The sequence below is a fragment of the Lepidothrix coronata genome, unplaced genomic scaffold, assembly GCF_001604755.1.
Source record: "Lepidothrix coronata isolate B3197 unplaced genomic scaffold, Lepidothrix_coronata-1.0 Scaffold59, whole genome shotgun sequence".
NCBI classification, from domain to species: Eukaryota; Metazoa; Chordata; class Aves; order Passeriformes; family Pipridae; genus Lepidothrix; species Lepidothrix coronata.
The window spans coordinates 5,113,815-5,124,839 of record NW_016690239.1 but is presented as its reverse complement, the minus strand read 5'-3'; the positions used below and the strand labels follow the sequence as shown (position 1 = coordinate 5,124,839).

General features: G+C 38.9%; 1 protein-coding gene across 5 annotated transcripts in view; it reads right to left on the bottom strand.

The window, feature by feature from the left end:
- Positions 1–264: 264 nt before the first annotated feature.
- Positions 265–11,025, bottom strand: part of ACBD5 (acyl-CoA binding domain containing 5) — a 30,585-nt gene continuing 19,824 nt past the window's right edge. For 3 of the 5 annotated variants that reach the window (XM_017817165.1, XM_017817167.1, XM_017817168.1), the window contains 5 exons: positions 9,230–9,506; positions 7,793–7,992; positions 6,164–6,214; positions 5,769–5,878; positions 820–2,513 (listed from right to left, as the gene is read on the bottom strand). In XM_017817165.1, coding sequence (XP_017672654.1) covers positions 2,501–2,513; positions 5,769–5,878; positions 6,164–6,214; positions 7,793–7,992; positions 9,230–9,506 — 651 coding nt within the window. In that variant the 3' untranslated portion in view covers positions 820–2,500. Of the gene's footprint in view, positions 2,514–5,768; positions 5,879–6,163; positions 6,215–7,792; positions 7,993–9,229; positions 9,507–11,025 lie in introns of all 5 variants that reach the window. The other 2 variants (XM_017817169.1, XM_017817166.1) reach the window with 2 other exon arrangements.

Below are 11,025 nucleotides of genomic sequence, written 5' to 3'. Positions count from 1 at the left end.
AGCTAACCTCTGCTTTTTAAATGAAGCTTGGCTCGCTGCAGGAAACCAGCTTGACATTTGCTTCAGAAGTGCAATTTTGAGCTGGGTGAAGCTGTTTCAGTGCTGTGCAGAACTGCTTTGACTGCCAGCCCTCCTGAGGAGAGCACAGGCTTGAACAATATATACCAGTTCTGAGCTCCAGTGATCTGCTTATGCCACTTCCTCCACAGTAAAGCTGTGTCTCTTTGTACCTGGAGAGGTGATTTAAAAAAAAAAAAACACACAAGTTTTCTTAACTTTAATCTGAAATACCAGTTAACTAGGAATCTGTTCCAGTCTCAGTGAGTTTGAGATAACCCTAGAGGCTGAGGCCCAGTTCTGAGTTACAAGTAAATTGTTATAAAAGTGATGTTGTTTTGTATTACAACTTTTAAGGTTGAGACCGATTCTTCATGACACAGCCAGCAGGCTCTTCTGTACAGTCCCAGCATCCAATGTACGCCATTTAGTAAACATTAAGAAAGTTCAAGATAAAATACAAAATATTAAGGGATTGATTTATTGAAACATGAATAAATAACAAGGATAGTACAAGCCCACATTTATTTCAGTGGGAAGTTAACAATTAAGTACCTTTGGGAATGTTTGTCCCACCTCTAAGAGCTTGATATCTATGTGTAACACAGCTCTGAGCCAGGGAGGCTCTCCAGGGTGCTTTGTCCTGGCAGAAGACAGGACAGGGGGGTTATTTTTCATGTGACCTTCAAGCTAGACTATCCTTCCTGTATGATTTATATCTTTTGTGGTAAAAAGTCAATCACTCTAGAAACTTTAAGCTTGGGCACAAGGGCTTCAGGTCACAGCAGCACTTCCCTTCCAGGATAAGCTTTGTTCAAACCTGAGTTTTCAGGGTATCTCATGCCACAAACTCATCTCTGGCACACAGAACCATCTAACTGTTACAGCAGTCTTCAAAGAGATTACAACCATTTTATTTAATTTTTAATTCAGCTTTACAGTAAGAAAATCAGAAGAGGGGAAATGTAACTAAAAAAAACCCTGCGTGTAACTAAAAAGATTAAAATTTCTCTGGTAAAACAAACATTAAATTCTCTGATTACATTTTTATACAGTATAGCTTGTATGAAAAATGTTTTCCAAACTATAAAAGATTTTCAGGAAGGACAAAAAAACTTTCCTTAAAAATTATTTGTAATATGTAGTCCAGGTGGAGAATGAAAGTTCATCAATAATCATGAAGTTTCTGAAGATTCAGAGCTTAACCATGGATTATGTTGTGGTATAATTCTTATAGCAATTATTAAGTTCTCTGTCAAATCTAATTTTAGTGCATTTGCCTTTTCCAGAGATTTAGACAACTTATATATTAATTTATTTTAAAATCAAGTGTAAAGCATGCTTTAGTCAAGCAAACTTGACAGAACTGTAACTCTTATCTGTATATTGGTTAATAAATACTTTGGGGGGGAGGGGGAAATATCAGCACCAAAATTAGCTGAATAGTTTTGTTTTGAAAGTAAGTAGAAGGGTAAGAGAGAAATACCAGAATTGGTATTTTTCAAGATGTGACTTGAGAAAAGTCCACAATGGATTAAATCTTACTTCAATTTAATACAACCTGACAACAGAAAACTTAGAGTGCACTGAGCTTTTTAAAAGCTTAGAGATAGACTTACAGAGCTAGTTTTCATCTCATTTTAAAGCACCTTGTGCCTAAACTATGTATTTCAGTTAAAATAAACTGTTGTCAACAAGAGTACAATTATCAAAGTTAAAAAGATAAGGTGCAGCCTCCTCTTTACATGGATCCCTTGTACCACACACTGTTTCCAGACTTGTATTTGACAGTCACCTGTTATTAATGGCTCTAACTTTCAGAACATATACAAATTCCCAAATTGCCTTTACAATTTTACAGGATAAGTAAAGGATTCAACTTCATTTATGACCAATTTACGTGGAAATTTGCCCCACACTTGTTTAGCAGCAAAAAATAACCAGTAGATTCCTCAGAGCTATATTGTATATTTCCAACAGCTTGCAACGTATTGGATTCATACTTTATTAGAGCTTTCACCTGGTATTATGTAACCCTGTGGAAAAACAGGCAGGGAAGTTGGGATTGTAAAATTATTTTTATGTTAAAGTGATAGTTTTACATATTTTTAACTTATTCTTTTACAGAGATGTTATTCTCTTCCTCAGCTGACATCAGCAAGGCCAGTAATTACTGAAGGCCCATCCACAAGCACATTCCAAAATAATTAATGTTCGTATGGTTTTGAGGATGGAATTATTAAATTTATTTGCAACCTAGGAGCTGTGAATCATTCAAGTTTCAATAATATTAGTCCTTAAATGTTTAGCTCAAAGGTAGTACAAATTATTACTGTAACATAAGGAATATCATCCCAGATTCTGACATTCTATGAGAATTCAGAATTCCTTTGCTTTCCAGGGCCATCTTCTCCTAGAAGTCCTTATGCAAAGCCATGAATTCTCAGTTCAGTTTTCTAGAAGAGGAACCAAATAGTTTAATGTACCTTCACATAGGAGACAATTTTTCATTTGTCTAAACAAACAAATTAACTGAAGTTAAATGTAAATTATTTCTAATCAGATAAAACATTACATGGCTTCAAGTACAAAATTCACTAAGAACTCTGAACTGAAGATGGAATTCCTCAGAACAGTCCCTGACCACATCAGTCAGTGGCGTGCTGGCTCACAGCACAGCAACACTTTAGAGCTGTTTTGCCAGTGACTCCAGAAAACATACAATTAGAGGGTTCTAAAAGCATGAGCTGAATTAAAAATATATTTCTATCTGTGATCTGGTTTTCAAGCCTTCTTCAGTGAAGGCTCCAATACAAGTACCCAAATTTTCAGCATTAAGTTCCCCATAAAGGAGCAGGAGACAGGTTAAGAGGTGCTGGGAGAGAGCTGAGCTACCCCTGCCCAGGGACATGAGCTAAACACAAAGCTGTTGGTTACAGAAAGTTGTCCCTCCACCAATTCCATAGAATTTGCTCCACTGTGTGAAAGAGTTCAGGAGTTATGGCTCCACAGCTGCAGGATGAGAAAACCTCAGCTCAGACTCCCAGCTTCTGCTCCAGGACAGTTTAGGTACTTTAAAACCAAAAGTACACAGACATGATCAATACAGGCACAATACAGGTGTTGCCTAAGAGGTTGCACACCTTAACAGAGTACAAGCTGAAACTGGCAATGGGACAACAAAGAAGGACTTGTTTTTGCAATTCCATTTTCTCACTGAGTGTACTTGATCAACTTCCCACACACTGCTAAAGGAGATGGAACTCCAGATGGAGAAGTGATGAAGAAGCAGATAGTCCTTAAATTCTGGGTATGAGCAGACTGTCAGAAACAGAGAGAAAAGCTGAAGAACACAGAAAAGTCTTTAGTTTCTGTTCTTGAAGTTCATCTCAGTACAATCCATGAATGAGTAAACAAAACGTGGGGCTGTGCTATATCTGTGTCTCACACTGTGGTACACAATGTGGTACGAATCCTGAACTCAAAAAGAATGTTGAAAAACTGAAACATTTGGGTAAGGGCCACGAGAATCATCCCAAGACTGGAAAACAAACTGAGATTCCAGTTGCTCCATTTGTTTTAAGAAAGAGAACACAAGATGACTTGGTGATAGCAATAAAGTACTCATGGAAAACACACCATGGGCTCTTTGCCCCATAGATAAAGATCTAGGAAAATCCAATGAATGAAAACTGAAGCTAGACAAATCCAAACTAAAAGTAATGTACCGTTTTTTTACTCATCTAAGCTCTGAATCACTAGGACAATATATTAGAAAAATTGCTGGTAAGGGTGCTTTTCTAACAACTGATTTCTCACTGAACCTGTGAATGGATTGAGGGTGCTACAGAGGTGAGAACAGATATCAAAAAAGGTTTGCAAGAACAGCAACTGTTCAAAGAGAGAGCAAGAGAACATGGCCATGCAAGAGCAATTAGCAAAACATCATAAGAGCTTCACATAAGATACTAAAAAAACCTGTGTTGATTTAAAAAAAACAACTTTGTCCTTGCTGATGAAATGGAAATCTCCATTCAACAAGTAGAGAAAATGAGCAAAATGTGCGTAACTGCCTGAAAGCCTTAGTAGTGCAATCCCTTTCATCAGACAGAGCAGTAACACCAACACTCCCAATGACAGCTCTGAGCCAAACTCCCTGGCAGACTTGCAGCCTTTGTGGGCGGTGTATTGTTTACAGTTCCATGGGCTGGGCCCAAAGAGTGATGATCAGTGACAGGAGTCTAACTGGAGGTCAGTAATTAGCGGTGATGCCAGGGGTTTGTGCTGGGGCCAGTCCTGTGAAACACCTTTAGCAATGGTCTGGATGATGGGGCAGAGTGCACCCTCAGCAATCTCTACATTACACACAATTGGGAGTGGCTGATATGCCAGAGGGTGGTGCTGCCATCCAGAGGCACCACAATCGGCTGGAAAAACAGGCTGACAAGAACCTCATGAAGTACAACAAGGGGAAATGCCAAGTCCAGCACCTGGGGAGAAACAATCCCAGCCACCAGTACATGCTGGGACCTGCCCAGCTGGGAAGCAGCTTGGCAGAAAAGGATCTGGGCATCCAAGGGGACACCAAGTTAAACATGAGCTGGCAACCTGCCCTTGCAGCAAAGGCCAGTGGTATTGCGGGCTGCATTATCCTCCCAGCAGGTTGAGGGAGGTGATCCTTCCTCTCTACTGAGCATTGGAGAGGCCACACCTGGAGTGCTGTGTCCACTTCTGGGTACAAGAGAGTCATGGACAAACTGGAGAGAGTCCAACAAAAGGCCATGAAGATGATTAAAGGACTGGAGCACCACTGAGGAGAGATAAACACTAGTACAGGTTGCCCAGGGAGGTGGTGGTGTCTCTCTCCCTGGAGATATTAAAAAACTGCCTGTACACAGTCCTGGACAACTAGCTCCATCCAGGTGTCCCTAGTAGAGTAGGGGGGGTTGGACCAGATGGGCTGCAGAGCCCCCTTTCAACCTCAACCACTCTGTGTTTCTGTGATTTACTGTGTGAGAGAAAACTATACCATGAAAACTATCAAACATCAAAAAGCTAAACCAGTTTTAGCTAATTCTCCTATGATCTACACACATACAAACTGTCTGCAGACTGATAGAAGAAAAAAACATAAAAGGTAAGAGCATATTGAGCCAACAAAGTCAAGTGTGAGGCTGAAGTAGACAGCCACTAGAGAACACTCGATCTTCTGATGCTTGGAGAGTTGAGAGAAAAGGCAAAATGAGAGTACAACTGTCCTTCAGCTGAAGGAAATCAAAGTAGATGATATAAAAATATCACAGTAAGGTACTGGTAGATGTTAAATAAGAAATAGGTGACAGGTGGCACTCCACAAAGGTTGTGATAGGAAAAAAACTTCTCATGGCACAAGGGGACTGGAAAGTCTAGAAACAGTGAAAATGGCTCAAGAGGCTATCAGGAGTAAGGGGATCAAAGAATGTCATGGAGATGTTTCCAAGCTATCCACCCTCACCCACTTGTGTATGCTCGCTGAAATTATTTGCCCTGCATCACATTTCACAGATTTAGCCTAAGTTGCCACACGTAAAGCCTACCACATATAAAGTCAAATTAACCAATACTTTCAAGGCAGAGAATTTTATGCCCTGTCTAAGTAACACAGTATACTATATGTTGGTTTAAAACAGGTGAAACACAGTATATGGGTCCTATTGAATGCACATCTTTACCTTCGCTTTCTTTGAAGATACACATGTACCAACCACTGGGCAATAAACGGCCATACAATAGCAAAAGCTAAAATACCAGGAGAAATTTCAAAGGGCCACCATGATGGTTTCTAAGGAAAACAGAAAAAAATTCCAGTCAGCAATCTGTGTGCAAATATTGAATACCACCTGTATAATTCTAAATCACTTCAAATGCTACAGTACCAAAGCAGAAAATAATCCCAGAAGAAAAGATTTATCTATCAAGTAATTTCTTCAGACAGATTATTTTTTATTTCCTAGTCAAGGAAGAGACAATACAAAAAGCACATACCAAGAGCTAGAGATAAAATATTCAGCTCATCTTTTTTCACAGTTCACAATGCTTTTTACAAATAGTAAAAACAGTATTTTACCTTGACAGAGGAGGCGGGCTGGTAATTTGACTGTGGTGTTGCAGATTTTGCCTTTAAATACAAACAAAGGCTGATAAGTATAAAAAAGGAAACTTCAATTAAAATTTTTCTGCTTCACAAAACAAGAATATGAGGGTTTTCATCTTGTGAAGGCTTTGCAATCTGTATATATCACAGTTTAATGCACAGAACGACTCCTATGCAACACCCCTTTCACCACATACCGCTGATGTTTCCACTACTCTTTACAGCATTTTTATCACATCTCTTGTGTCTTAGAAAATGAGTCAATGCACTTACTGGACCTCTTTACAGTTTGTGAAGGCCCCCTTGTTCAACCTGTCATTGCAACTTCCTCAAATCTGGTCCAGTCCCAGTTCTGACCCAGAGCAGAAATCCCACCAGCTTAATTTGCATGATGACATGTTTCAACACTACTCTATACTGAGGTCAAAGCACTGTTTTAGTCTGCCCTGAGCTACAGCTACAGCCATGTCTAACACCATAAAGGAAAGAGAATACTCTGTTCCATATCTTCCATACAATCCTGAAAATGAAAGTACCAGAAACTTTTCAAGACTATTCCCATACACTATTGTGGTGCTTCCACAAAAACAAAGCAGCTGGTTTTCTAGGTCTTTCTTAACTTATGTAAGTGTGAAACAGAAGCTGCTGTTTCTCCTTAGGTATGGGTAGCAAGCACAGCATGAACTGCTGGAGAACAATCTTTTACTATTTCTTCATATATTGCTCAGGCAAAAAAAAAGAAAATCAATCTGTATTCAAAACATTAGATTCTGGAATAGCTGTGATGCAGCAAAATCATGGTTTTAATAAATCCTTTTCCCTAGCTGCCTTAGATTTGGAATATGTGCATCCCATAGGATACTGCTTGTACAGATCTCTCATTCTCAGGTAGATCAGAATGTATCAGCAAGTCAAACAAAACCAAACATTTCCAGGTTTCTGAATCAACTATATTCACAACATGTTCTATTCTCCTGAAGACACAGTATTTCCATTGAAACAGAAGGAAAAAGAAACACTACATCAGTAAATATCTACAATTACTTAAGACTTCCTTTGCCTGTCTTGTGTACATAATGTGAAATTCCAGGAAAGCTGGATTACTTCATGAGGAAAGACAGCTGTGAAGAATCAGTCTTGCTAACTGAAAAATGGAATCAGAAATTCTGCCTGCAAACATTCACTGGTCTGAAAGATTAAGATAATTTCTCACTTCCTTTGAAAATGCTTTGAGATCTAGTGATGAAGAAATTCTCTGGGATCATGTATTACTAACATTAACTATGGAATCTCCATATATAGCGACTGTGTAATGTGTATCAATAACTATGGCTAAGATTAGTCTGATCAGAGATCAGTAAAATAATATATGGTTAATTTCTAAGTTGAAATACATGTTCTTGCTCACATGTAAAAGAGTCCTGAATTGTGTTCCTGAGAGTAGGTACCAATAGGAAATTTTAAGTTGGACTAAACTACAGAATGTAACTGACATGTCTTCACCGTTTAAGAAAATATCATCTGAAATTTCCATCTGAAAAAGCACACAAATGTCCAAGGACATTTCATAAAAAGTAACTGAATAACTACAAAGAACAGTACCTGTGATGCTGTAACTGCCTCCAGCATATGCAGCCTCTGGAGGACATTCTGCATGTCTTCTTGCAACCGCATCAGCACCACTGCAATCTGCTCATTGAGGCTTCCCCGGGGTCCCCTGTCGGATCCCCAGCGCTCACCGTCCCCTCCACTACCCATCTGGCCACCCTGGGAACCGTCTCCTAAAGGCTGAAGTCTATGCCCTGTTTTGAGGGAGAAAAAAACCAGAAACATAAAACACAGAATGGGCTACCAACTCTCTTGAAAATGTTTAACAGTTCACCTTCCTCCCTCAGTTTCCACCCAGGAGTGTGGTACTCCTCATCAGAGGTTGTATTCAGACAGTTCAGAAGCACTGGGAGGTCACTGAAATGTCCTGAGATGTTTCCCTACAGCCTCAGTGTGACAGTATCATTCAAGTTCCTAGAACTGCAAAAATATTTAGGAAAAAACTATTAATTCACATCCAGACAAGTTCAGCAGTAAATTCTGCCCTAGTGAAAAGAAAGTAAGATCTGTCTTATTATCAAGCGTAGGTCTGTTCTAAATTTGGCAGTCTTCAGCTGGAAAACAAAGATCACTAGAATACAGTGACAAGGAAAGGTAATTATTTGAAACCTACAATACCCCCTTAAACTAGATACAACTACAACTAGAATATCATGTTTCTGCCTGCAAGTAACAAACTTCAGTAAAACAACAAAAGAGAGGAGATAGTTAAACTGTAGTATGTTCTTCATAATAGTTTTAAACTTAAATGTTCTACTTGGATTTTCTTTTGAATTTTTGCATCTGATTACATATAGGTGCCATACAAAAGGCATGCTATATACAAATAAAATACTTTTTGCCTTTTTTTGTTTTGTACAAGAAAAAATAATTTTATCCTTGACTTTACAGATCATATCACTGGAATATGGTGCTGCTCCTAGGTGACGGTATTAGAAGTATTATGGAATTAAAAAGAGCAGAGGTCCAACATAAATTGAACATCTGGGCTATTATGTGATTAAGAATCATTAAGTTTTAAGAATCATAATGGATAGTATCAGGATCACTCAAAGGTGTGGCTAACATTCCAATAATATACAAAACAATGTGTCACTCATACCTTTCCAAGCCATTCCATGGTTTCAAATAAGCCACCACAGAGGTATAAATGCATATGTATTTATCAATAAATATGTAACTTCTAAAAAAACTCTTCTTAGGCACAGGCTGGTTTTGATGATTACATTTCTAAAAAGCCAGGTGCCACAACAGCAGCTGGAACATAAGGTTACCCACTGTAATTAGCATTTTGTTATCTATTGTTACTGTGAAGGACAGAAGCACTATATAAATGACTCTCTTATTGGACAGTATTGGGAAGTTCTTGTCAGGCACCAGTAACTTATGGCAGTGAGGAGAGGGGGAACACAAACACAGTGTGCACAGTACCTCTCCCTCTTCTGACACTGTAGAAATCTGCTTTTTCTCCACCTTTTTTCTCCTTGTGAGGGCCCCCATTACCGGCTTTGCCATCTTCTCCTCCACATTTGACTTCACCTTGTTCTTCAGCTATTCCCTCTCCAGTATTTCCAGATTGGAGATTCCCGTAAGTCATGCAAGTGCGCCTTGGAAAATCCATATTTTCTAATAGAAGACTGTGATCTACATCCAAGAAATGGGATGAATGCTTTAAAGATCCTTTAGCTGATGTGATGATCTCCAAGGGCTACAAATTAACATTAGCAAGTAATTAAATTCTGTAAAATATGACAGTTTACCATCAAAAAGGAAGAAACATCATCTCTACTTTCACGTTAAGAAAATATTTTGCCCATAATTAAGACTTTTCTATTAAGGGGAACAGTTGTTTTCCCATAGAATGTACTAACTATTGTCTAAATGTCATTTTCAGATTGAAAGGGCCTTTGAAGCAAATACTCTCAGAACAGTGATACCACTGGAATTTCTTTAGATATTTCCGACATACAGTAGTACTTAGTAATCACTAAATCAGAACATTAAGATCTGAAAATGTTCAGTTTTTCCTTGTCAAATCTGCTTTGCTTCCTAGACAGTGAAACAGTCTCAACTCGAATTTGGGAGCCACACAGTCAAAAGTCACATGCCATTAGCAACCCTGAGTAGGCACTGTCTGCGCTCACGGCAAAGAGATCCCCTTGCTTATTATCAACCTGTCCAGAACAGCTTGGCTGCACCTGCACCTCTCACCAAACAAAAGGAAGGCAGAGTGTTCTATCGACTTCTCACTCAAAATCAGTGGTACCACAGGAAGACACTAAAAATGGATGACATAAAAGCTGTTCAGGCCACAATGACACATTCTGCAACAGCACGGCCTTACAGTGGCTCAAGCAACCCTTTGTTCAGGGCCAGGACAAGCACCTGCACAAGCAAATGTTGAAGCAGACTGGGGACCTCAGCTGAAAAATAACTTCATGGAAAAGCCAAAATAACCAAAAGGAGGGACACAGAAATGGAAACTGCTGCCCAAATTTGTCACACAGCAGTTCAAAAACCTGGATCACCAGAACTGAAGGGCAGAGTGCTTGCTACATCTGTTCCAAGTAAAAGCTGTATTTAATTATTTAAGTGAACCTCTTCTAGTTTGAATTGACTGATCTATAATTCTACTTTATATTTATTTACATATACCTGAACATTTGTTATTTTGTGCAGAACTAGAACTTTTCTCATGCAGGTTGGGAAACTCTGACAAATTATCCACCCACTTCAATTAATGAATCTCAAACAAGCTTGAACAATAAACAAGATGATTGGGAAATCACCTAGATAAGACAGCTTGCAGTACTTCTATCAAATTACCTTTCTCAACATTCTTCATTACCAGGTAAAATTTGTTAAAAAAAATTTTCTGCTTACTCAGGAAAGAGCTAGACAAGAGAATGATGAAATATTAGAGTGCCTACTGATCTTTCTGATCCTGTGCATCATCCACAGATTCCTCTCCAGAATCAGGAAACAAGGTGTTTGAGTACGATTTATGAAGTCCACACTTAAACTGGAACTCTGAAGGAGGTCCAAGCCAGTAAGGCAGCTAAGACTGCAGTTTACAAGAGCAGGAGCACAAATTCAGTCAAAACTATGGCAGCACAGTTGGTGCCCACCTTTTAGATGAAAGTCAGAGCTGTATATTACGACTGAAGAGAATACAAGAGAACACAGAAATCCTTGTTATCTCCCACTTCTTTAGACCTAGGCCACTT